This window comes from Lactuca virosa, chromosome 3, assembly GCF_052849685.1.
Source record: "Lactuca virosa cultivar CGN04683 chromosome 3, Lactuca_virosa_CGN04683_v6, whole genome shotgun sequence".
In the NCBI taxonomy this organism is placed as follows: Eukaryota; Viridiplantae; Streptophyta; class Magnoliopsida; order Asterales; family Asteraceae; genus Lactuca; species Lactuca virosa.
This window is the reverse complement of record NC_136428.1, coordinates 113,245,779-113,271,550: the sequence shown is the minus strand read 5'-3', so window position 1 is coordinate 113,271,550 and position 25,772 is coordinate 113,245,779. Positions and strand designations below refer to the sequence as shown.

General features: G+C 36.7%; 3 protein-coding genes and 1 non-coding gene across 7 annotated transcripts; 3 read left to right on the top strand and 1 right to left on the bottom strand.

Moving 5' to 3' along the window:
• Window positions 1-9,735: 9,735 nt before the first annotated feature.
• Window positions 9,736-9,807, top strand: TRNAD-GUC (transfer RNA aspartic acid (anticodon GUC)). Its single transcript has one exon. It is a non-coding gene; the product is annotated as a tRNA-Asp (tRNA).
• Window positions 9,808-18,716: 8,909 nt separating this feature from the next.
• On the top strand, window positions 18,717-19,908 carry ATE1 (ATPase E1). Its single transcript, XM_079085386.1, has 3 exons — window positions 18,717-18,842; window positions 18,970-19,233; window positions 19,546-19,908. Exons 1-3 carry the CDS (start codon window positions 18,806-18,808, stop codon window positions 19,749-19,751), a joined length of 507 nt encoding a protein of 168 aa, XP_078941512.1. The 5' UTR covers window positions 18,717-18,805; the 3' UTR covers window positions 19,752-19,908.
• A 10-nt stretch (window positions 19,909-19,918) lies between these two features.
• Window positions 19,919-23,236, bottom strand: LOC145166409 (Dihydropterin pyrophosphokinase / Dihydropteroate synthase). 4 transcript variants are annotated; one of them, XM_079085382.1, is made up of 5 exons: window positions 23,124-23,236; window positions 22,277-22,425; window positions 22,084-22,177; window positions 21,595-21,733; window positions 19,919-21,504 (listed from the first exon to the last, which is right to left on the bottom strand). In XM_079085382.1, the coding sequence occupies exons 4-5, from the start codon at window positions 21,662-21,664 to the stop codon at window positions 20,048-20,050; spliced, it is 1,527 nt and encodes a 508-aa protein (XP_078941508.1). In that variant the 5' UTR covers window positions 21,665-21,733; window positions 22,084-22,177; window positions 22,277-22,425; window positions 23,124-23,236; the 3' UTR covers window positions 19,919-20,047. The 4 variants fall into 4 exon arrangements, with proteins under 4 accessions (XP_078941508.1, XP_078941507.1, XP_078941509.1 ...); XM_079085381.1 differs by having other exon boundaries at window positions 21,595-21,720; XM_079085383.1 differs by having other exon boundaries at window positions 21,595-21,720; window positions 22,345-22,425.
• FLN2 (fructokinase-like protein) lies at window positions 22,580-25,554 on the top strand. Its single transcript, XM_079085379.1, has 6 exons — window positions 22,580-22,723; window positions 23,148-23,467; window positions 23,542-24,173; window positions 24,390-24,861; window positions 24,942-25,162; window positions 25,244-25,554. The coding sequence occupies exons 1-6, from the start codon at window positions 22,680-22,682 to the stop codon at window positions 25,448-25,450; spliced, it is 1,896 nt and encodes a 631-aa protein (XP_078941505.1). The 5' UTR covers window positions 22,580-22,679; the 3' UTR covers window positions 25,451-25,554.
• Window positions 25,555-25,772: the final 218 nt, after the last annotated feature.

The window sequence follows — 25,772 nt, the reverse complement described above, 5'->3', positions numbered from 1 at the left end:
CCATACTAATATGACTGATATGCCTGCTGCGCGTTCTTCAGGCGTCGGAAACGATATGATATTTGACACCCTAGGCCTGCCGGCCAAACTATAGCGAACAATAAAGGTGCGGGATTGTCAGTCCCATATAGATCTATACACAAATTCACGCCCTCCCTACAGGACATTCTGGTTAATAAGTCAGGACTTAAGGTTGTACTTAGATAAGTACACCATGAAGAGTCTCACAAATTTATTGTTTCAACGAGATTTACGATGTATTATTACCCCGTGATTGCTAACCCTGGTACTCTGTATCGTACCCTTGTCAATGCAAACTCGGTATGATGTATTATTACCCCGTGATTGCTAACCCTGGTACTCTGTATCGAACCCTTGTTAATGCAAACCCGGTATGATGTATTATTACCCCGTGATTGCTAACCCTGGTACTCTGTATCGTACCTTTGTTAATGCAAACCTGGTATGATGTATTATTACTTCTTTAATATGTTTTTCATATATTAAAGGTATTATACATATCCTGGTATAGTTAAATGAATTTTGGTAATTTCCTTGGAAAGTATACAATCGTGAATCATACTTGTATATTTAGTTTTGAATCATAAATTATACATATTATAATTTATATGTTCTATCTGATTAGCATGATTTCTCATGGATGAACACCTTTGCTCAGCATGATACAAAGGTAATGATACCGAATGGAGTAACCTTTTATACTCATATATGTATAATATATATATATATATATATATATATATATATATATATATATATATATATATATATATATATATATATATATAATTAAGAAGGAAACGACCTTCGGACAAATAACACAACCTTAATTCCACATCCAAACAAGGAAAATGAAATAATATAATTCATTAGTCCTAAGCCCTTCAAATCTTATTTATATATTTATACATATATAAACATGATTTTGGCAATTATAATTTGAAATAGTTTATAAAACATTTTTCAAAGAATTTAACGGAGTTTACATGACTTTAAAGATTTAACATGGCTTTAAGTCATTTTAGAAGTATTTGGTAATCCTTAAAAACATAAGGAAAGCCTTTGTGTGATTATTATCACATACAGTTATTAACACAATTTATATTGTGTTCAACTTGTATTCCCCCCCCCCCCTAAAAAGCATTTAAAAAACCGTTAAAAAGTTAAATTATAGGGGTATGAACTCACTTTGATAAGTGGTGATTTGGGCAGCATTTCGTTTCTATAGATGATCTTTCTCGAAGAAACCGCGAGTTTTTGAGTAAAAACCAGGTTTTATGCGGGCAGCACTTCGACTGGAAAGAGGTTAGCTTCTCGAGAATTTCGGGGCTCCGGGGCTTGCTTCGGGTTTTAGACACGATACCGGGGCTTTGGGGGTCGTGAGAAAGTTTAGGCGGTGAAAAGGTGAAAAAGGGTGAATTTTGGGGTGAAAAACCTCTCAAATCCGAGAAGTCTCGCACCCTTTATATAGGGGTGCGAGGGTTCGGCCGAGGGAGGTGAGTCATCGGACAGTTGGCGAGGAGGTGGCCTTGGTTCGGACACCTGGTGCATGCGAAGGCGAGTCAGCAGACACGCGTCAGAAGGAGGAGCGAAGCTGGAGGCGGTTCTCGGATGCGTGTCGGATCAGGAGAAGACCGGACTTCGGTCCAATCAGGAGGCGTCATGACGACTTCGGACCAATCAGCAGGTGACACGCGAGACTGCGGTCCAATCAGAAGATGCCATGTAGCAGACACATGGAAGCCTCGCATGCGAGGGTGACGTGGCCGAAGAGGGTCCATGCGAAAATTCCCGGTTTTCAACATTTCTTGATTTTCGTGCCAAAAACTTGCGAAATTCATAACTTTTGCATACGTGCTCGGTTTTTGGCGTTCTTTATATGCACACGTAGGTAAAATTATACTCTACGACTTTCGTTTAGTCTTCATTGGCTAATTTTGACTTTATTTTTAATATTATTATTTTTAACAGACCGGGACAAGAAATCCGTTAAAAATTCATAACTTCTTCATCCGACGTCCGTTTTCGTCTGTCTTTTTACCGTTGTACTACTTTTGACGAGACCTTCGATTCTCGTTTAAGTTGGGTCGGCTAAATATCGATCGATTTATATTTCGAATTTTTAGTTGCCTACTGCTAAACCGAAACTTAGAAAAATCATAACTTCCTCATACGAAGTCAGATTTTTACGTTCTTTTTATGAACTTTCTCGGTTTAACATATTCTACAACTTTCATTTAGATTGTTAAGGCTAAAAAGCCTTTTATCGAAAATTCACTTTTTACACTGAACAGTGTTTTGCCGGTTTTGTCGCGGATTTTCGATTGGTCATAACTTCTTCGTTATAACTCGGATTTCAGTGTTCTTTATATTTTTGGAAACCTTGTTACAATCTCTACCACTTGGTTCATCCCAATTACGATTATTGATCAATTTATTTTTGACCTAAATTTGACTGGTGTCATAGAATGGTTTCTAGTCTTCGGTGGGAGTGATGACTTAAACGTGCGAGGTTACAGTGACGCCAGTTTTCAGACCGAAAGGGACAACTACCGTTCGCAGTCGGGCTGGGTCTTTACCCTTAATGGAGGAGCAGTGACCTGGAAAAGTTCCAAGCAAGAGACCGTAGCTGATTCAATGTGCGAATCAGAGTACATTGCAGCGAGCGAAGCGTCAAAGGAGGCAATATGGTTGAAGAACTTCATTAGAGACCTTGGAGTTGTGCCAGCCATAAAGGAGCCCATGGAGATTTTCTGTGATAATGAAGGAGCGGTTGCCTTGACCAAGGAACCAAGAGATCACGGTAGATCTCGACATATCGACAGAAAATATCACTTTATTCGACATCGGGTGGAAGAAGGACTCCTCGTAGTAAAGAGGGTATCGTCGGAGGATAACCCAGCAGATCCGCTTACGAAGGGACTGAGCAGGGTTAAGCACTTGCAGCACGCTAGGAGCATCGGGCTGAAGGACGATATTAGTTTAGATTAGATAGTTTAGAAACGTGTAATAGATAAATTGTAATTAACATTCGATGATTAAATAAAAGAGTATTATTTATTAGTAATGTTACTGTCTTATGTTAATCATTTACCTATTGTTTCATTTTGCATGTTTTGACTTCCTGAATAATTGAATTATTTGATAATAATCGAATTATTTGAACGGTCCACAGCCGATCATATGTTGGAAGTAGATATGAATGAAGACTATCATGAATTGGTGTGTAGAATGTCTAAAATGTATTAGACATAGCAAAGGTTTGCTACAACGTTCATGAGTGCTTATAAACTTGATTTGATCATTGGAATAAACCCACACTTGCTGGAATCGCTTCATGGAATTCATCACGAGTGATCGCAAGACGGTAATATCATATGGTCTTAAAACCTAGATATATGGTTTATTGTTTGCTAAGTGGTTGTGCATTGATAATGCGTAAACGCATCAGTAACTTGATGTTATAAAACGCATTGTTGTGTATGATTTGATTAGTGGATAGTAAATGCATATAAGTCGAAGTTTATATGTTCCTTTTATCCTAAGAGGGTAAAAGTGATATCAGGGCCCCTCGATGATTTGATTTGACTTATGTGTCGGGCCCGGTCAGGACTGAATTGATGTGTTCAATTAAGTTCTATGTCAAATGAATCTGAGATCGAGAAACTAACTGATGGACAATAAGTATGACTATGTTCCATGTGATTTTCCACGTGATATCTAGAACAGAGGATCATATGATCCCTTATCTAAAGGACAGGTTACTAATAAGATCAGAGTTTGACAGCGTCTTTGAGAGCAACGATTGCTAATCGGATTAGGCTTGCATTTGTAGTTACTAGACTTATCCAAGTGGGAGACTGTTGGATTAGTGTCTAAGCCCGTAACTATATTTGGTAAGTGCTTGACCCGGTTGTGCATGGTCTTTTTGGGTTGCCTTCACCATAGCAACTTGACAGGGTGATTTATGAAGAGAGAGAAGATATTATTATATTAATATATTATGAGAATAATATATTAAAGGAATAATTATATTATTTAATTAATATTAGTCATAGATTAATTAGGAATTAATTTGGTGACTAAAAGAGATTAATTGAATAAAGGGGCTTAAACTGTCAAATGTGTGATAGTTGTATTTTGGGCTAGGAAACCCTCATAGATAAGGGGTGGACGAAATTGTGGGAAGGATCCTATCAAGATTTTGTCCAAGGCCTTACTCCAGAAAGTTCCATGGGCTGCTTGGTGATTAAGTTGTCCATTAGGGTTTTGGCTGAAACCCTAGAAGCTCATAGTATAAATAAATCCCTTGGGTTGTAGAAATCGGCTACACTTGATTCCTTGGAACCCTAGGGCTGATTTCTATACCTCTCTCCTCTCTCCAAATCATCCTTTTGCTAGTTGGTGTTTGTAAGCCATTAGAGGAGTGACAATTGTGACTCTAAGCTCCAAGAACAAGAAGATTCAAGCAAGCAACAAGAGGTAATCATCTAGATCTGATTTGTCACATTAATTTCGAATTATACTCAATAGATCTAGGGTTTGAAAGTATTAGATGAATGCATGTACAATTAGAGAAACCTAGATCCAAGCATTAGGGTTTGCATGTGCACATAGGAAAGTTCTTATGGCTCAAACCCATCACTATTGACATGCTTGGGTATTAGTGCATTGTTGGGAGTCGGGAGACTCATGACCAGCTGGTTTGGATCTTAAGAATAGTAGAAATATGTTTTGGTGGATGTATTAGTGATGCATCAGAAGTTTCTTGATGAATGTTTGCAATTGGGGACCCCGTTTTCTTAAGGATGGTTTATTAGGGGTTTGGTTACCAATTTCGGGTATTGGTTCTAAAATCTCGAGTCGTGAGGTTTGTTGTAAATGTCTCGAGTGATTTGTCAGGTGAATGTACACCCGAGCTGATAGGGGATTCGGATGCAATGTGAAATTCTTGGATGAACCATCATTATGCTCGTGGGAGCGGTGGGGTGGTGATGACTTGCCAAGAAGTCAAGCGTATATTTAAGATTTTTGGGCACGACTTCCGGATTTGGGATTTGTGGAAATTCACGATCGGAATGTTTTAAGTATTCTTTCGGCATAAACTGGTGGTGTTCCTAGTCAGGGAACTAGGGGTAGGTCTGATGAATGGATGATCATAAGTCTCGAGGTATGGTTTCTGAAGTTTAAACTGATGAGTTCCCGGTTTCGGGAAGTATATTGATGAAGTTGGTTCGTGGTTGTAGTTTTGAGAGTTTTCGGTTTGAGCGGTTTTCATTGGGAGTTGGGTCTTACAGGTTAGCTGTGAGGAAATTCTTAGTCAAGTCGCATATTTCTTGCTGAGAATGGAATCAACACCGTAGCAGAAGTTAGTTGGTTGCTTATGATGTCATCCGGAGTTTCGAAAATCATGGTATTCCCAACCATTTAGAGACTCACAAAGGTTTGGGGTGTGCGATCGGATTGGGAATCCATAAGTTCTTGGTTACTGTTCGGGATGTGAGAAATACGACAACTTATATAGGAGGAATGGGGCTTGGAAGAACCCACAAGGGTTCTGAGGATGAGAGTAAGTTGTAAGAGTGGATTTTGAGGATGAAATCTAATTTAAGTGGGAGAGAGCTTTAACACCCGTGTTCCAGATTGGTTAAGCCTTTTTGTCACCAAGGACTAAAGATGGAGTTTTGAAGAAAACTTTGTGCCACGACGTGGTGCAAGGATGCCCACGACATGGCTATGTTGGAAAGGAACACGCGTTTTATGGAGCCACCACGGCGTGGCAGCTGTTCAGGCCCAAACCCACATACTTTAAGGTTTTTCCCATATTTAAGCATCTTAACCCAATAACCCCCCCATTCTAGGTCATCTTCTTCAGCCTCCATCCCTTCATTTCGAAACCCTAGCCCCTCTTCCATGGAAATGAGCTTGGTGGATTGATCTTGAGGTTATTGTCCTCTTTTGGTGAAACTTGAAGAAGAAAGAAGTCCATCTTGGTGCAAGGAAGCAAGGAACAAGCTTGGATCCAACATCTTCTCCACATTTTTGAGTTATTGGAGGTATAAAGTTCATATCTTGACCTTTGTGTTTCTTTTTTCATGTTTGAGCCTATTTTTGGATGTTTTGGTCTCATTCTTGGATGCTCTTGGAGTTTGAGGAACTCCAGAGCTTGATACGGTTTTCTCATGGTCATGAACTTCTGATTTAGTGAGAAAAATGTCTTAGCTTGAGTGTTCTTGATCCCATGTTTGAGTTTTGGTCATATTAAGTGCTTATTGGACTTATGCCTCATGATTTTATCTTTGGATGAGGTCCTAATGGATAAAGTTGGAAACTTTATCCATCAAGTCATTGAGAAGGAGTATATCTGAAGTTTTGAATATCCAAAACAATCGAGGTTTCAGTCTCCGCCACGTCGTGGTCACCTTCGCCATGTCAGGGGAACTGTCTGAAGTACGATTTTCTTCACTAAGCAGTTAATCCTTACAAATCTACCATTAAAGATTTGGATGAAGCAAGTTATTTTTTGAGAGTTGAATTTCTTAAAATAGAAAATGGTTTATATGTTAATCAAAGGAAATACATTTTGGATATTCTTGCTGATGTTGGACTAAATGGGTTCAAACCAGCCTGTACTCCAACTATTAAAAACATACAACTTTGTCCTGATAAAGGTGTAATACTTGCAGATCCTAAAAGATATAGAAGATTAGTGGGAAGGGTTCTTTATCTTAATTTTACCAAGCCATATATTACCTATGTTGTGCAACAATTAAGTCAATACTTACATGCTCCAACAAATTTACATTGGAAGGCTGTTGTGCACATGTTAAAATACTTAAAAGGAAATCATTCAAAAGGTTTACTTTTTAAGAAATCATCTTCACCAATGACAATTAATGCATACAGTGATTTAGATTGGGCTAGTTGTACAGACACAATAAGATCTTTAACTAGATATTGTATATTTTTTTGGATCTCCTGGAATCTAAGAAGCAAAAGACTATATCCAAATCTTCATGTGAAGCTGAATACATGAGTTTGGCTTCAACTCTGTATGTGAGTTATTGTGGATAAGCTACATTCTTAAAGATTTACATGTCACATTAAATATTCATGTTTTCCTATGGTGTGACAATAATGCAGCCATACACATTACTAAAAATCCTATTTTTCATAAACAAACAAAACACATTGACATTGATTGTCAGAGACCAATACAAATTGGGATTTGTCTCTACCATGTATATTCCAACAAAGCAACAACTGGTAGATGTCTTCCTAAAAGGATTGTGCAGCCCTCAATTCCAAAATCTCATTTCCAAGTTAAACCTTAATGACATTGATCAAGATCCAACTTGAGGGGGGATGTTGATATATTAACACATGTTCAAGATATAGTTATAATTAGTTACAACTATAGTTAGAAGCAGTTAGCTCACATTTAGTTCACTTAATCATAGTTAGTTGGTATTGTGTAGATGTATATATATAGATTTCTCATTGATGTAATTCATTATTGAGATCAATAAATTTCTTTACATCTTATTCCTCTCTCTTCAATACATTTGATTCTTTATTTTTATAAATTGTTGCACCCCTATACATTTTAAATTCAGTTTCATCAATTTTATTATTTGAACAAGCTCCAACATGTTTTTTCCCGATCACTCTTTAACACATTTTCTTAAAGCCTCGATCATTTTTTTAATTCTAGCCATTGCGTTTTTGTGAGGTTCTTTTTTTACTAAAATTCAACCCATTCTTAAATGTAACTCATGTGGCGCATTTAACAACAACAAAGTAACCATTGAACAATTTTTCTTTTTCAAAAAATCAATGGATCCTTAACAAAAAAGAATAGCACTCGAACGTCCTCTCACGCTATTGATTACAAAATCAAATTTCCAATTCCCCCGGACCACATACGCCTATGAAAATTCTAAACGATTCACCATTATTTTTTTTGCAAACCCAAATATTGAATTCAACGAGTATTTCATTACAAAACTACACCTTAATAGCAATAAAATCTAGAAGTTGTAGTGACTAAAAGTAATATTACAATGTATTACAATTACATTCTAATTTTAATTCTGTAAAATAAGAAAAAAATGTTAGAAAAACTTCATACAAAAGTATTGCATCACACAATTTTTATAACTCTTCATTGTAATTTTTTTAGATACTTAGTTTGTCCATTATATGTGTATTTATATTTCAAACAGAGAAATAATTATAAATATTGGCATTACTCATGACAAGAAAATCCGGCATAATACAGCGCTCACTATAATTTATTAAATAACGGAAAATAAAACACGATTGTCGTTGTAGTATAGTGGTAAGTATTCCCACCTGTCACGCGGGTGACCCGGGTTCGAACCTCGGCAACGGCGTTTTTCTTTATGTCCTAATTTTCCACTAAAACGATAGCGGATAGCCAATCTCCAAGATCCAGAACTTATCTACACTATAAAAGAAGTTTCAGTTCAGCCCCTCTATTTTTTTTTTCCTTCTCATTATTTTAAATATAATTAAAAACTTGATGAGTTATTATTTATAGGTTACGAACCGGACCTATTTCAAATCCCCCAAAAGTAAACGATCTCAACACACCAAAAGCCCATTTCAGACTTGAAATTTGTCGTGTAAGATTGTCTGATTGAGACTCATCAACAAAATATCAAGACTTATAGTCTTGCTGAAGACAAAATACGTAAATTGAGAAATAGAGTATTGGTGTTTGAGTTAATTGTTTCAAAAAAGAGAAAGAGACTCTTTATTTCCACTCGTATAGTGGCAACAATGTTTCGACGTGTTGGGCTTAGAATGCGGTTTGAACTTTGAAATGTATATAAAATAAACAAAGAACAAGACGAGTTACGGGTCTAACCCAATAATTGTAATCTTTTCATTTCATAATAACTCATAAGAGGTATTTGTAAATGGAATATGTTTGATAACAGTATATATATAAATTATACCATAATATTATATACTAAAACCAGACATAATGAAATTTGCCAAACAAAATAAAATTAATCCTTTGGTATTAGAAATGATCTTTGTATGAGGTTATGGTGTGATAATGTGATAACACCATTAACAGAATTTAGTTACGTTGTTAATAGATTATTATGATGTTTTGGGGTGTTTCCATTAGCTCTTGATCTCTCTGAGGTTCCAAGAAGTTATATTTGGTTAATGTTTAATGAAATTTAAGGCTGTTATATCTTTTCTAAATCTCTCATGGTTGTCTTCAATCTCTTTTATATATCTCTAGTACGTTGGCCATTGCTCTTACTTCTTGTTTCATGATAATTCAACTTGATGCTTAAATAATTATAAAAGAATGTAAACATATAGTTAGATGTTTATCCATGTACGTCGTTAACATTAACTAACTGCATTTTATATCATGATGAAAATAGTTAATGGTTGCTTAGATATATTGTCATACTATTTTATATCAATTAACATTCGAAACAAATAAATATATGGTTTCTTTTCTCATGTGTACTTGTAACAATCATGTTACATTTTGTGAAAATTGGTATAACTAATGAATAACATCCAAGAATCTTTATCCGAAGACTTTTCATTAATAAGGTTCACTCAATCGACCACAAGGGTTTCAAGTGACAATTGTAATATATTAACTACTTATATTGATTCCAAGAATTTGTAGAATAAAATTTTCAATTAATCAAACTTGTCGTTGTAGTATAGTGGTAAGTATTCCCGCCTGTCACGCGGGTGACCCGGGTTCGATCCCCGGCAACGGCGATTTCATTTTTTATGTTATTTGGAGCTCTTGTGTGTTAAGATCTAGTTCAGTTTCCTTTTTGCAAAATGGTTACCCTGGTCACTGGCGATACTAAAGAAGTTTCAAATCAGCCACTGTGTTTTTTTTATCTTACTATTATTAAGGCTAATATATTTTTATAAAACAAGATAACTTTTTTTTTTTGAACAGGAGCATCATATATTACAAAACTAAACCTCTAGCAAGGAGCTAGAGAAAAAAACAAATTAAGGCCGGATTGGATTTTGTAATTATATCTTATTTTTCAATACCAATTTTTTTATGCAATGCATTTGGTAAAATATTGTATACATTTATACCACATGTAGTAGTGATTAGTAAATTAAACATGTTGCATAAGTTCATCTTCAAAGAGTTTATCTTCACTAATATGATCCAAATAAGGTGCATCAGATATAGAATCTCCATCATAATCTTTATGGACATTGATCACAACAGCTTCAATTTCTTTCTAACTACATGTTCATATTTAGTATCACAAATTGAGTATTACGTCATCAATTTTTGTGCTTTTCAATCCTTAATATAGAGAATGCTTAGGAAAGCAATAAGATATGTCCTTACTGAAAGCGGAATACCTTCCTTGCCTTTCTCATTAGAAATCATCGATACATATACAACACGAGGATGCCATCCAGAATGGAAGTTCCTCAAATCAAGGGAAACCTAACAATACATAATTATCTCTAAGTATACAAAGATTATATACAATAAAAACAAATATCTTCCATATTTACACACCCCCGCAGTCGAAACGGGAGGCCTACATATGTTGAGACTCGCTCTTCAAAAGGAACCAAGGGTAATCCTTTTGAAAAAATATCGGCAATTTGATGTCTAGATGGCATGTGTAACACACGAACTTGCCCTTTCGCCACCTTCTCTCTAACAAAATGTATGTACAGTTCAATATGTTTCGTTCGTTGATGTTGAACTGGATTTTCAGTTAAATATATTGCACTGACATTGTCACAATAAACAATGGTCACCTTCTGAATTGGACAATGTAGCTCCATCAACAAATTTCGCAGCCAACATGATTCGGAAACAACATTGGATACGCCCATATACTTGGCCTCTTTGTTGGAACGACACAAAGTAGGTTGTCGTTTAACGGACCAAGACAGCAGGTTATTGCCAAGATACACACAGTACCCAGAGGTAGACCGTAGTGTATTTGGATATCCTCTTCAATCGGCTTCTGTGAATGAGACAAGGGATGAACAGGAGGAGGATAAACATGTAGACCAAACTCCAATGTCCCTTGAACATGATTCATGTGTTCATTACGGGGATCATGCATGAATAAGCATACTTGTTGGACCGCATACGTGATATCTGGTCTAGTAAAAGTCAAGTATTGAAGAGCTCCTACTAAGCTTCGATAATGAGAAGTATCAACACATGGAGGACTAGACGAGGCACTAAGATTAAGTTTGGTATCAACGGGTGTAGCAGCTGGTTTGTAAGTCGACATACTGGCACGTTCAATAATTTCAGTTGTATATTTCTTTTGAGATAAAAACATACCATGTTGATGGCGGTGGACAGGAATCCCCGAGAAATAGCTTAACGGACCCAAGTCCATAGCAAATTTAGAACCGAGTTGTGAGATAATAGATACCCGTGGATTATCAGATGATGTTGTTAGTATGATATCATCTGCATAGAGCAACATGTACGCCATGTCTGTTCCATTTTTATATATAAATAAGGAGTGATCCGACACGATGTGTACAAAACCCATTTTTTGGACATGATCAACAAAGCTTGTATGCCAAGCCCGTGGGGCTTGTTTGAGCCCATATAGGGACTTCTTCAAAAGACATACATAATTTGGATGTAACTTGTCCCTGAACCCCAATGGTTGATGCATATAAACGGTCTCATTAAGATCTCCATGTAAAAAACATTTTTTACATCTAACTGGTGAATAGACCAAGATTTGGATAGAGCAAGACCCAACACAGTTCTGATAGTTGTTGGCTTCACCACTGGACTAAATGTTTTCTCTACAGTCAATGCCAACTTGTTGTGTTTCTCCATCACCTACAAGACAGGCTTTATGCCTCTCTAATGAACCGTCATAACGCTCTTTATGAGAAAAAATCCACATAGACCGTATAATATTAACATTTGGTGGTCGTGGTACTAGTTCCAACGTCTTATTTTTCATAAGAGCATTAAACTCATCCTCCATAGCAAGTTTCCAATTCACATCGCGAAGGGAAAGATCAATATTTTTTTGGTAAGGGTGAACGAGAGACTGAAGTGGACATATTAAATGGAATTTTTAGTTTAAAAATGTCATGTCGACTTCATGTAATTGGTCGAGTAGACTGTGGAATTGGAGGTGTTGGAATTTGAACAGGAGGTGTGAGAGGGCCAGATTGAGGTGAGATTGAGGTGAGATAGGAGGAGTAGGGGATGGTGAAACAAGTGGGGTAAACACTGGTGGGGAGTTTGTAGGTATGAAAACAGCAGGAGGATGAGAAGACGGAACCATGTGTTCATCGCTATACACATATGGAGAAATGTCATCATCTAAAAAAGAATAAGAAATAGATGGCGTTCTATGAAGTGAAGAAAAGGGAAATTTGGTCTCATCAAACATGACATGTCGACTCATAATTATCTTATTTGTTGACATATCAAAACACTAATAGCCACGTTATGACACCGGATGTCCTAGGAACACACACGGTGTAGATCTTGGTTGAAGTTTGTGAATAGTGGTAGAAGGAAACAGGGGAAAACACAAGCAACCAAATACCTTAAGTTCCAAATATGATGGGCCTTTTTGATACAATCATTTTAAGGGAGATTTATTATTCAGAACTTTGGTTGGTAAAATATTATGTAAATATGTGGCATGTTGCAAGGCATGAGGCCAAAACGAGGGTGTAATAGAAGCATGAGCTAATAGAGTTCGCACCACATTATTAAGAGTTCTTAGTTTACGTTCTGCTTTTCCATTTTGTGAGGATGTATGAGGACATGAGAACTGAAACACAATCCCATTGGTGTTGTAAAAATCCATAAACAAGGTGCTATTGAACTCACCCCCGTTGTCACATTCTAAGGATTTTATTTTGCAAGTAAATTGTGTTTGAACAAAAGCATGAAATGTTTTAAAAACATATAAGACTTGGGATTTTTTTGCTAGAGAAAACGACCATGTAAAATTGGTAAAATCATCTACCATCACAAGATGATATCGATGACCCATGGAACTAACAACAGGCGATGTCCAAATATCAACATGAAGAATATCAAATGGCATAACAGTGTATGAAGTAGAAGAAACAAATGATAATTTAACATTTTTACCAAGTTGACAAAAAGGACATAAAACTTTATTATCAAGAGCACTACACTGAATGTCATTATTAGACCTAAGAAATTGAAAAACTAGAGCCCCTGGATGACCTAAGCGAGCATGCCATAAGCTTGGAGCGAAAACAGAAAATGCAGAATGAAGAGCAGCTCTACTGGTGACCGAGTATAGTTCCCCATGACTTTCACATATCATTAGCAAGACTCCCGTCTGTAATTCCTTCACAGAAAATCCTCATGGGTCAAATTTAATAGACACACGATTATCATTGACAAATTTTCGTACTGAAACAATATTTTTTACAATGTGGGGAACAAGTAGGAAATTTTTCAAAGTGAACTGAGAATGAGGATGTTTAAGAGTTGAATGTTTGTAACCATGAATTGGAATTAAATTTCCATTTCCAACAATGAAAATCCCCAGCATCCTCGACCACCCCCATTATTGCCACCTCTTGAGGTATTTCGACGAAATTCCTAAGATCCTCCTACTTCTTGCCGAGATCCCTGTTGGTTTCCAATGGGATGTGTGTCATCCCTACATTTGTAAATGGCAGGTATCACAGTAGGGCTACTTTGGCTTTTTCTTTACTCCTACTTCTTCAGGACAAAGCATTGATCTTTCCTGGTAGAACTGTGGGAGTGGATTAGTTTGTCTATGTTAGGAAGTAAAGTGGATCATTAGCAAAAATACGAGCATACAAGACACATTATTTACGTGGTTCGGTCAAGGTGACCTACGTCCACGGGCAGGAAGGGAGTATTCTTTATTTCAAATCTCTCAAACAGAGGTTACAAGTACAATTACACAAAGATTCTACTATCACTCTAGAATTCAAGATACGAAATGACCTAGCATGCATCCCTATTTATACTTGAGGGATCAGATCTAAAACCCTAATGGGCCAAGCCCATTGGCCCATAGGACCATGAATGGTGACAACCAATCATATTCCGCAATGCAGCATCTGTTGGAACATTCTTCCATGTCACACAACCCATGAGCATCAACAACACACATGATGGAGCACCTTGTGCCATAGTGAAGCATCATGATGTACAAGTGGCACATCATGAACACTAAAGGCCCAACATCCATCATGGTGACACAACATGGTGTATTTCTTAAGCAATACCAACTTCTGGGCATCCTTAAACGATCTTGAGCATCATAGAGGACTTCATATCATACTTGGCTCATCAAGGACCAAGATGGTCCATCTTGCGCCATGATGGAGCAACAAGTGTATGGATGACGCAACATGCTTCAAGTGTGGAGCAAGAACTTCTAGGTTGGAGCAACATCACCATCTTGGCGTAACAGAATACTCCATGGCACAACAGGGATACCTAATGGCGCAAGATGGATACCCCATGGCGCAAGAGGGGTATACTTGGCGCAAGAAGGAATGTCTTGGCGCAACAACATCCTTCTTGGCTGAACCCCTTATCAGATGGCGCAACAAGGTTCCCTTGTTGCTCCATATCACTCCCAAGTGCTCCAAACCTCTTCTAGGTGCTCCAAACCCCCTTTTATATGATCCGTTCCTTTGGCACTTGATCTGTTCCTTTGTTAGACGATCCATACCCTTCTCAGATGATTCGTTCCTATGTCACATGCTTCATGAACCCCAAGTGCTCCATTGAGTTCCAAGTGCTCCAAATGCTCCATGAACATGATCCAAAATGCTCCATGAGAATGCTCCAAATGCTTGAGTCACATTTAATAGTCTCAAAAGAGTACCCACACCACTATATGCTTCAGTAAGGCCAAAAACCATTTTAAGTACTAATCGATCATTATAGACAGGGGCACCCATATTTTTCAATTGATCTGCCAGAAGTTTTATTCGTTGGCAGTAGGCAAAAGCATTTGGAAAATTTTCCATGACTGTGAGAGAGAACTCCTGTTCTAGTGTGACAACACGTGAGTGCTTGTTGTCTTGAAATATGTTACGCAAACGATTCCATGCCTCCATGGTAGTGGAATCTGGTTCAAGAATTGTATGCAACAAATCATGAGAGATTGTAGCATATATCCATTGAAGGACAGTTGCATCTAGGGTTAGCCACAATTTATGTTCTTCTTCTGTAGATGGCACCTTCTATTTTCCTGTTGGGATGATATGGTGCTAAACTTTATGGGAACGAGCGTGTATTTTGAAGAGCTCTGCCCACATAGAATATTGGACATTCTCCATTTCGAGAGTGATGGAGATATGGTTCTTAATATTAGAAACCATGAGTGCAGGATGAAGCTTTGAAGTCATCTTAGAAGGTACGGTAGGAGGGGAAGAATGAGGCGAAGATGAAGAAGAAGATTTGGGGGACTCACTTGTCGCCTTTAAAGAGCTAGGCTCTGATACCATGAAAGCGGAATACCTTCCTTGCCTTTCTCATTAGAAATCATCGGTACATATACAACACAAGGATGCCATCCATAATGGAAGTTCCTCAAATCAAGGGAAACCTAAAAATACATAATTATCTCTAAATATACAAAGATTATATACAATAAATACACATATCTTCCATATTTAACAATTACATGTATCCCTAGTAACTATTTGCATAAATGTAGAAACTTAGTGAAGTCCATGCCTACAAAATAGTGTTTTTTAGGGTTATTAAAACCCCCTTCTGATACACTAGTGGTGGAACAAAAACACATTGATAGCTGACATCAACCTTTAATAACACCTATCTTCATTATGTTAAAATAGTTTAAAGTTAAATAGTTATAAAATATATGTATTATGGTTTATCAAATGCTTCGATTCCATAAAACTAAGCAAGTGCTTGGAAGCTTTGATTTTATAATAAGAATGCAACAACTATGTTGATTCTTACTTTAAGCATTGAACAATCCTACATATAAGGGTTTTGTATGTTAATCGATGTTTTGTATTCTATAATTGTTCATATATTGTTACGACGTCTAACTGATAAAAAATCGAAGTAATAAAGCTATAAAGGCACCATATAGAAGCTAAGTTGGCTTAAAACCTACAAAACCGGTAATGTCGCCAATATTGTCTTGCAAAAATATTGTTGTTATATGACATATTGGACACAATTAGAAATTAGGTGACTCAATGACAAAAAATCATAAATTTGTTACCCATTATGTCATTTCCCCTTTCTTTTAAAATCAAATGATGCATCGAACCATATGACAAACATAAAACTTTTATTTGGATATGGATCTTATTAAACTCATATGAAGATGCGCCATTAAATTACATAGATGGATTTAAGAACCCATGAAGCCTAGTTTCGACCAAAACAATCTTGAAACTCAGCCAAATACTTGTTGTATACAAAGTACCTATGTTACCTGTAGACTGAAATTTATCTTTTAACATTAATGTTTACAATAACAAATATAACACAATACGACAATGACATTCCATGTTCAGCTATGTTGAGATAGGTGCAAGTGGAGCAATAGACACACAATGGTAGGCTTTAGCTCCCGAGATTGTGACCATTTGGTCTCTTTGAATATATTAAAACTTCATACTTTGGTCAAAATCAACAAGTAATCGTAGTCTATAGTCTATACATCTTGTGAATTTCAAGACTTTATACAAATATTAAGGCTTAATAACTTGAAAAGGTAATAAAGTATGAACCGTGTAGAAGATTGATAACTTTTTTTTTGTTTAAGTTAGGTCACTCTAACCGGCTATTTCCTATTAAATTGGTTATTTGTAGTTCCAATGAGTCTTCGATTGTCTTTTGTGTCGAACATGTCACATCCTACGATATCTACGATGATCCTCACCAACCACTTTGTGCTTTTAATTTACAACCTCCCCCATTCCTGAGTTATATTTAAAAGGTTTTGTAATATGTTGTAAATCATCCTTTACTTTTAAATTTGGTGAAACAACAATGGTAAGTTGCAAGCAGAAAAATAGGAATTGTCATCACTCTCATCTCAAGTTTTATGGTGAAACAGAGTTGGGAATCACCACTTATAACTTGATTTGCTCAAACCACCTAAATTTTTCTTGCATGATTGCTGTGAAAATTTGGATATGTACGTCCGAGTAATTTGCTACACAACATTGTTGTGGGTGGGTACTAAAAGGTTTAACTACACCCTCCAGACGACCCATGCTAAACCCACCCAAAGACCTATTACGTAAGGTAAATTGCAAAAGTACTAGCACTATTTTGGGTGTACAAGGTTTGATTTTTGAACTTTATTCAGGGTCGTTCCAAATATATTTTGGGCCTAGGACGAAAGAGGAAAAAAGGCCCTTAAAATACACAAATTTCATCAACTGTTTTTGTATTAACTTAATAATTGAAAAAAAAAATTACTTATACTAGCTTCTGAATATAACATTTTCGCTTATAAAAACCTATATATCTAAAGAAAAATACTTCTTTTAGCTTTTTGAGATGCAAAATCACTAATAATATCTTCAAAATCGATCATGTCTAACATTATATTAATAAAGTATGTAAAAAATTTGGGCCCCTTTAAAAGATGGGCCCTGGACGGTCGCCCCTATTGCCCACCATCTGGGACTGGCCTGACTTTATTTATGGAATTACACACCTCAATCGCTATGCTTCCATCTCAGAGGCATGGATGGATAGGTACTAGAGGTCTCCAATAACCGAAGATGCCAAACAACAACTTTATGTGTTCATTATCCTCTCCCAATCAAGTTTGGTATATGGATTTTATTTTTTGTGAAGATCAATAGACTCCTCAATTATTCTCCACTCTTAGTCCTTTAATTTTCTTGGAGGTTTTACCCTATTTTTGCCCCTTATCATACCAAAATACAACTTCCATTCAACCAAACAAGTAAACAACAAGATGATTAATATGTTGTTTGTCTTCTTCAAGAACACAAGTTCTTGAAACTAACATTCATGCCAAAATTTACAGCCCCATAATCTTGATCAATTTTTATGCATACCATAGAGTAGTGGGGACAATCATTCAAAGATTGGAGATGGGGTTTTGATAAGGTTAGTAGAATTAACAAAAGAATAAGCAAAAACTTAATTACAACTCTGGCATTGGCGCTTATGCTTCGTCAAAGAAGATGACTAAAGATTTGTCAAAGATGTCAATAACCACTTTAACTAGCAACAACCAATTAGTGTGATATTATTTGAACATATTTTTTTAATTTAAACACATATATCATACAAAAATAAAATGAAGGTGACAAATCATGTATAATAGGCATATGTTCTTACCCTTAGCCACATAATGAAAAATGGTTGAGGTAGACAATTCCATAAATAGGATTTAAGCTTCAAATTTTATGTCTAAAATATTGACAGTGCTCTTTGATTTACTCCCATGTTATATGTCTTGAAAGAAGTTCAACGTGCTTCCATCTATAGGGTACGTTTTGCCATTTTTTTTTTACTTTATTATTATTACAAGTATTTAACCCAATATTAATGAAATAGTAAAATAATCACATATATATGATTCGGTATCCCTTTAAAGGTTTTGTTATAAAATCAAATATTACACCGACAACCCTTTGAGTATGAGTTATGACACTTCAACCTAATATTTTTTCTTTAGTACAATTAGTATAAAACTCGGCCTCTCCGCCGTTACTGTGATCTAGCGAGATAATGAATCAACAGGTACAGAAGAACACACTCTACGTTGGTAAGAAACCCTTCCCCCAATTTAAATTTCAAACTCAAATTGACATACAATGTATGGATATGGATTATAGATTATGTTGCACGAGTGATATATTTGATTGAACTTTTTCTTGTTGTTGGTTAATTAGGTGGATTGCCAGAGGAGGTGAATGAAACGATTTTGCATTCAGCGTTCATACCGTTCGGAGACATTAAAGATGTGAAGACACCGTTGGATCAGGCGACGCAGAAACACCGATCGTTTGGGTTTGTCACTTTTCTGGAGAGAGAGGATGCGGCTGCTGCGATGGATAACATGGATGGTGCTGAGCTTTACGGCCGTGTACTCACCGTCAATTACGCCCTACCGGAGAAAATTAAGGGTGGTGAACAGGGCTGGGCTGCTCAACCTAGTATGTATTCGTTTCTCCTTCTTAAAACCTTGGTCTTAAACCCTAGATTTCGTTTTCTTTTTGATATGAAGATTGATACTTTACGATGGCTGTAGCAGATTAGGTTTAAAGCCAATACCTTCGTAAAGATTACTAAATGGTTGATTAGTTGATGCAGAAACTTGAATCATTAAGTTTTTAGCAAGTATTCTTCCTAATTTGCTGAATACCAAATGGCATCCATTGTTGTTCGTGCTTCCAAAACATAGATTTTATGCTTCTTCATATGCTCTAGCTTGATTGTATTTAACGATTAGTGTTTTAAAATTTCAGTTTGGGCGGATGCGGATACATGGTTTGAAAGACAGCAGCAGGAAGAAGAAATGAAACGGATTCAAGCAGAAAACCAAGCATTAATGCAGGCTGCTGAAGAATTGCATAGAAAAAAACTGGTAGATGAACGTGAAGGTGAGAAAGATGAACAAGATGATCCCATGGCTATTGCTGAAGCTGAAGCATCGAAACAGAACAATACTTAGTTTATTTTGGTTGCTTCTGTTGTATCCTAGCTAAGGGTAGTTTCATGTTAATTTTGATCAAACTTTTGAGAGTATTGCTTTGTTTTACAAAAGCAGAAACTGAGCATTTTATTGAAATTGAAGGAAAAAAGATAGATATATAATTTCTCAACACAAATTTTGATAGCTTTGATCACAAAAATTTGTATCTCATTTGTGCCCTTACAAAAACAAAACATTTATCATGTCTTCATCTACATTTGGTTCAAACTCCTCTCTCAAAAACAAGATCCTGAAAAAAAAAGTGCAACAATCATTTATCTCCCAACTTGATCCAACATAGAATCACAAAGCTTCACAGCATCCACATTATCTCCAACATTATGAACCCTAACAATATTCGCCCCACCCAAAACACCACAAGTAACAGCAGCAACAGTCCCCGGATCTCTCTCAACACCAGAAACCCGCCCACAAATCTCCCCCAAAAATCTCTTTCTTGAAGGCCCAATCAACAAAGGCACACGCGACACCCCTAAACTCTTCCTCCCAATCTCCTCCCTAATCCTCTTCAATCCCATCAAAATCTCCAAATTACCCTCCGTATTCTTCGAAAACCCAATTCCGGGGTCAAGAACAATCCGCCAAGCTGGCACGCCATGTAATTCTGCAATTCTTACCCTCTCATACAACTCATCACCAACTTCTTTACAAACATCATCATACTTCACATTCTCATTATTTTGCATCGTGTGTGGGTCCCCCCTCATGTGCATAACTACATACGGGACATTAAGTTTCCCCATGACATTAAGCATGTCGGAATCCATGATTCCGCCCGATACATCATTGACTATATGAGCGCCTTTTTTGACCGCTTCCAAAGCAACTTCGGAATAAAACGTGTCTACGGATATCAACTTTCCTTCAATTTCGGGTAATTTAAGAATCCTTTCAAGAACCGGAATCAGACGATCTAGTTCTTGTGCAACTGAGATTCTTGAAGCCATTGGACGTGTGGATTGAGCTCCAAGATCGATTATATCCACCCCTTGAGATATCATGGTTTGAACATGAGAGATAGCATCCGCGATACATTCAAACTTCCCTCCATCGCTAAAACTATCGGGAGTCAAATTCAAGATTCCCATAACCGAAGTCTTCTTTGACCAATCCCATAACCGATTGGAAACGGGTAACACTCTTCTTAACCCATCTTTTCCTATTAAAGATTCACCACCTAATTCTTCCCAAGATTCAAAGATTCCTCCTTTTTTTGAAAAAGAATGCCAGTGTAAAACCGTATCATGGTCAACATCCGACCCTAATAAGTCAACTAATGGAGCCATAACAAATGGTCTCTCAAAGATTCTTTCATGGGGAACTGTGAGGCTTTCGGATTTGATTTTGTATTTTCCGTAGAATAATATATCTAAGTCGATGGGTCGTGGGCCATACCGGATCCCTTTGGTTCGGCCCATTTCTTTTTCGATTTTTTTCAAGACTGAAAGTAGTTCATGGGGCCCGAGTTTTGTGGTGGCTCTAATGGCTGAATTGAGAAAGAGAGGCTGATCGGTGACATATGCGGGCTCAGTTTCGTATAGACACGCGTGTCTTGTGATTTGTAAACCGGATTTCTTCATTTGTGTTAAGGCTTCATTGAAGTTGTTGAGCCTATTGCCTACATTGCTACCTAAAGCAATTACTACTTCTTGTTCTTCGGAATGAACTTGAATTGAAGTGTCTGGTGAGGAATGAAAGAAAGAAAACGAAGCTGCAAGAAAAAGAATCAATAATGTCACTATTCAAGAAATGATGCCCAAAATCTTTATAACTTCATATAAAGATGAATTGAGAAGTCTACCTTTGTAAGATGCAAGGGCATGAGTGTATGATGATAATCTTGATGGTAGTATCCGCTTGCAAATATTCATTTTTTAAAAGATATAAACTTTTATCAAGTTTTCAAACTAAGTGGTGAAGGGGAAATCTGCAAAGACAAACTCCAAAACGATTATAGAAAATTACTGTTTAGGGGTTTAACATAGTTTATAGTTATCAAAATTTTCATGAAAACTTGAAAAAAGATTTATGTCAATTTAGAAGTTGAACATTTGACTTCAAGACGTGATCTAAATCCCTTTCTTTTGGGAGAACGATGCGTATTATTTGCCAACATGATGATTTCCAGCATCACCCTTTTGCAATGAAGTGATTTACTAGTCTACTGGCACATATCTTTTGAACAAATCTTATGAAGTTATAAATCAGCTAGCATTAAAGATCCCTTTACTTTTTTACTAACTTCAATTTTTATATCAACAAATCACTAGAAACGGATTCGGGGTGTTACCTCTAGAAGATTATATGGCATAGAACAGCTTTGAAGGATTCACTTATGGAGCTTCATCAACAATAAACCCTAAATCTAGCATTGAGATGGGTCTCTGCAAGTCAAGATATTACAGTCAAAATTTATGAAACAGAGATTGAAAACTTAACGAATCTTCAAACGGGTAATGTAAAAAAACCAAAAAAGTAAGCACCGTTAACTCCGTTTGCTGCAACGAGAATCGAAAGTGAGGGATTCGAGAACTCATACAAACATATATACCTGTGTAACATTGTGCGAGCGGAGTGAAACCCTTTTGAATGGGGGTTATTTTGTTGATATCTTTTAAGGGCAGTGGCAATCCTGTAAATATAGTAATAGTAAAAAGGTAAAAGGTCAGCCCATTTCGAGATCTAAAATTGATAAAATCTTTAAATCCACATGTATTGTACATTGCGCAGTTAATATTGTATATTTATCTGGTTTTGGGTATTTCAGATTGGAAAAGAGGTCAAAGTAAAGCCCTCATCTTTAAACCCAGAGAAGGGGGTTGGGTTCTGTGAAATGGTGGCGTTGAGGTGGGATTCTTGAAAGCTCAAGCTTTTGGTGTGTCAAAAATGGCGTCTTTCCCTTCTTTTACCCAATTTTGTTCTTTGCCCAGGTTCTCTCTCTCTCTCTCTCTCTCTCTCTCTCTCTCTCTCTCTCTCTCTCAAACACATATACATATAGATATATCTATGAACCAACATAGCCACATGCTATTTACAAAAATAATTTAGTGATGTTAACTTGAATCGCTTGTAAATCGTAGAATTCAGTGCGAAATTTCTGAAAGTTGAGTTTTGATTTCAGTATTTTGTTCAAGTTGATTATTCGCCTGTAATGGGAAAAAGAAAGGATAAGGAGAGAAATGTAGTGATGACAATTTCAAAGAGAAAAAGATAGCAATTCGATTGCTTGTTTTTTAGCGCTCTCTTTTCACGAACTATAACAATCTTTACAAACAATACCATGAACAACATAATGTTTGCATAAAGATAAAGCATTTAACAAGTTCTTACAACTCTGGATTTTGTACTCTGTAGGTGGCACTCGAATTTGCCTTCGATACCCTCAATAAATCTTGTAAAATTCCCAGATGTTAGGCTGTGTAGTAGATTTGCCATTACAGCAGTTCCCAGAAGAAAACTTGCAGAAAATACATCTGATGGAGAAGAAGACGACTCAGAAAAGAAGACAACACGTAAAAGAGCTCCATCAAGAAGAAGAAAAAAAGCAGAATCAGATGTTCCAGAAGAAAACTCCATACCAGAGACTATTGTTAGTAACACAGACGAAATGACATCATTGCCCTCCGAGTCCACAGCAGTTCCCGAGAAACCTCAAAGAAGAACTCGAAAAAAAGGTCAGTCTTATATTAAGAATGAGTGAGAATTTTCTTGCACTTTATAAAAAATGACATATATTCTCCTTTTCTAGAAATTGCAATTGCTTCTACTTCAAGTAACTTAGAAGAAGAAGAACCAGAAAAAAAGGTGACAAGGCGTACACGTGTCAAGAAAAAGATGGATGATACAATAGATCAAAGTAGTGAAACCGAGTTAAGTGAGATTGAAGATGACACAGATAACGAAAAAGACATACAATTTGATGAAAATGGTGAAGAAGATATAAGCTTTACATACTCATGGCCACCTCTAATTTGTTGTTTTGGATCCACTCATCATGCATTTGTGCCTTCCGGAAGGCGAGCCAATAGACTTTTGGATCACGAATCCCACGAACGAATGAAGGACGCGTTGTGGGCCCCAGAGAAGTTTGTTAGGGCACCCGGAGGGTGTGCGAGTGATGTGGCACTGTGTCTTGCTAATATTGGGAGTAATGCGGTTTTGATGGGTAAAATTGGGGATGATGACTTTGGTCAAGCTTTGTTGTATCATTTGAATGAGAATCGTGTTCAAACTCGATCGATTCGGATTGATGCAAAAAGGACAACTTCGGTTTCACGGATGAAAATGAGCAAAAGGGGTAGTTTGAAGATGACATGTGTCAACACGTGTGCGGAGGATTCGCTAAAAAAGTCTGAAATCAATGTTGATGTGCTCAAAGAGGTAAGTAATCTTGATTTTTGTTGAAAGAATGGTTTTGATATTGAATCTAATGACACTTCAAGATCTCATATGAAAGTAAACATAACATTGTTATATAAATTGGTATAAATTTGCATTTAACCCTTTAACTTTTATAAAAAAATGTTATCCCAAAACGTAACCAAATGGACTATCGTTTTTGCTACCATGTTTATGATTCTTGACCTTATTTTGCAGGCAAAAATGTTTTACTTCAATTCATTTTCTCTTCTTGACAAAAAAATGAGAACAAGTGCATTGCAAGCTATCAAGATCTCAAAGCAACTTGGAGGACTCATCTTTTTTGATCTCAATCTTCCATTACCACTATGGCATTCTCGCGAAGAAACTCAATCAATCATTCAAGAAGCATTAGAACTTGCAGATATAATCGAAGTCACCAAACAAGAACTCGAATTCTTATGTGGGATTGTCCCATCTGAAAGATTTGACACCAAAGACAACGATAGATCAAAGTTTGTCCACTACGATCCGGATCAAATCGGGTCGATCCGACCCGACAATCTTCAACTTTTATTTGTCACAAACGGGACTTCCAAGATTCATTACTATACAAAGGAGCATAACGGGTCGGTTCTTGGAATGGAGGATCCGCCCATTACCCCTTTCACTTCTGACATGTCAGCAGCTGGAGATGGCATTGTTGCAGGTAACCCCTCTGTGTATTATCTCTATGTTTTATTTCTGTATATGTGTTGGAGCATATTATTTAAATTATAATGGGTTCAGGGCTTATGAGTAAGTTGATAGTTCAACCACACTTGATGACTGATAAAGAGTACTTAGTGCATAGTATTGACTATGCCATTAACCGTGGGGTGACACAACAATGGCTTCAAGCTAGGACACGAGGCTACCCTCCAAAACCGGGTATGGAAGATGATGAGTTTTTCTCGGATCCAAATGGGCTTAGAACCATCTCCCAAAAAGCATTCCGGACTCTGATCCCTGTAAGTTGATGATTTTGTGTTAGTTTATCAAATAATGTTCTTGATTTGATTTTGTATCCTTTCTTGTTGTGTGATGTGTAGGTTGAAGAAGAAGAAGAAGAAGAAGAAGAAGTGAGCTTAGATGTGAAGAGAGATGATGGTGATGATTTGGAAGAAGATGAAGGTGTGAATGTGGTGATAGATGGTGATTATGATTCGGAAGATATAAGTGACATTGGAATGGAGGATGAGGAGCCTGTGAGGAGAGTAGTAAATCAAGTGGTTGGTGCTAAAAGGAGAGGTTTGTAGTTTTTGTTTACAAGTTTTGATTCTTGAACTCGATCGAGACAAAATGATGTGTTTGATAGGGATTAGTGGCCATGTTTGCAATTTTGTAGTTTGGTTTATGTTTACCTGTTGTTGTATTGTATGTAGTTTCAAAGTCCGTAAGTAGTATTTCAACAATTAATTGTGTGAGTGTCACGAAACTTACTAAGGATAATCCAATTGAAATCAACTTCAAATTTAGGCAAAAACACGAAACTATATTCTTCTAACAAACAATTACAAATATATTTGCCGGAGAGTATTAACCAAAACATCCTTTTTTATGCTACTCTAGATCCAAACA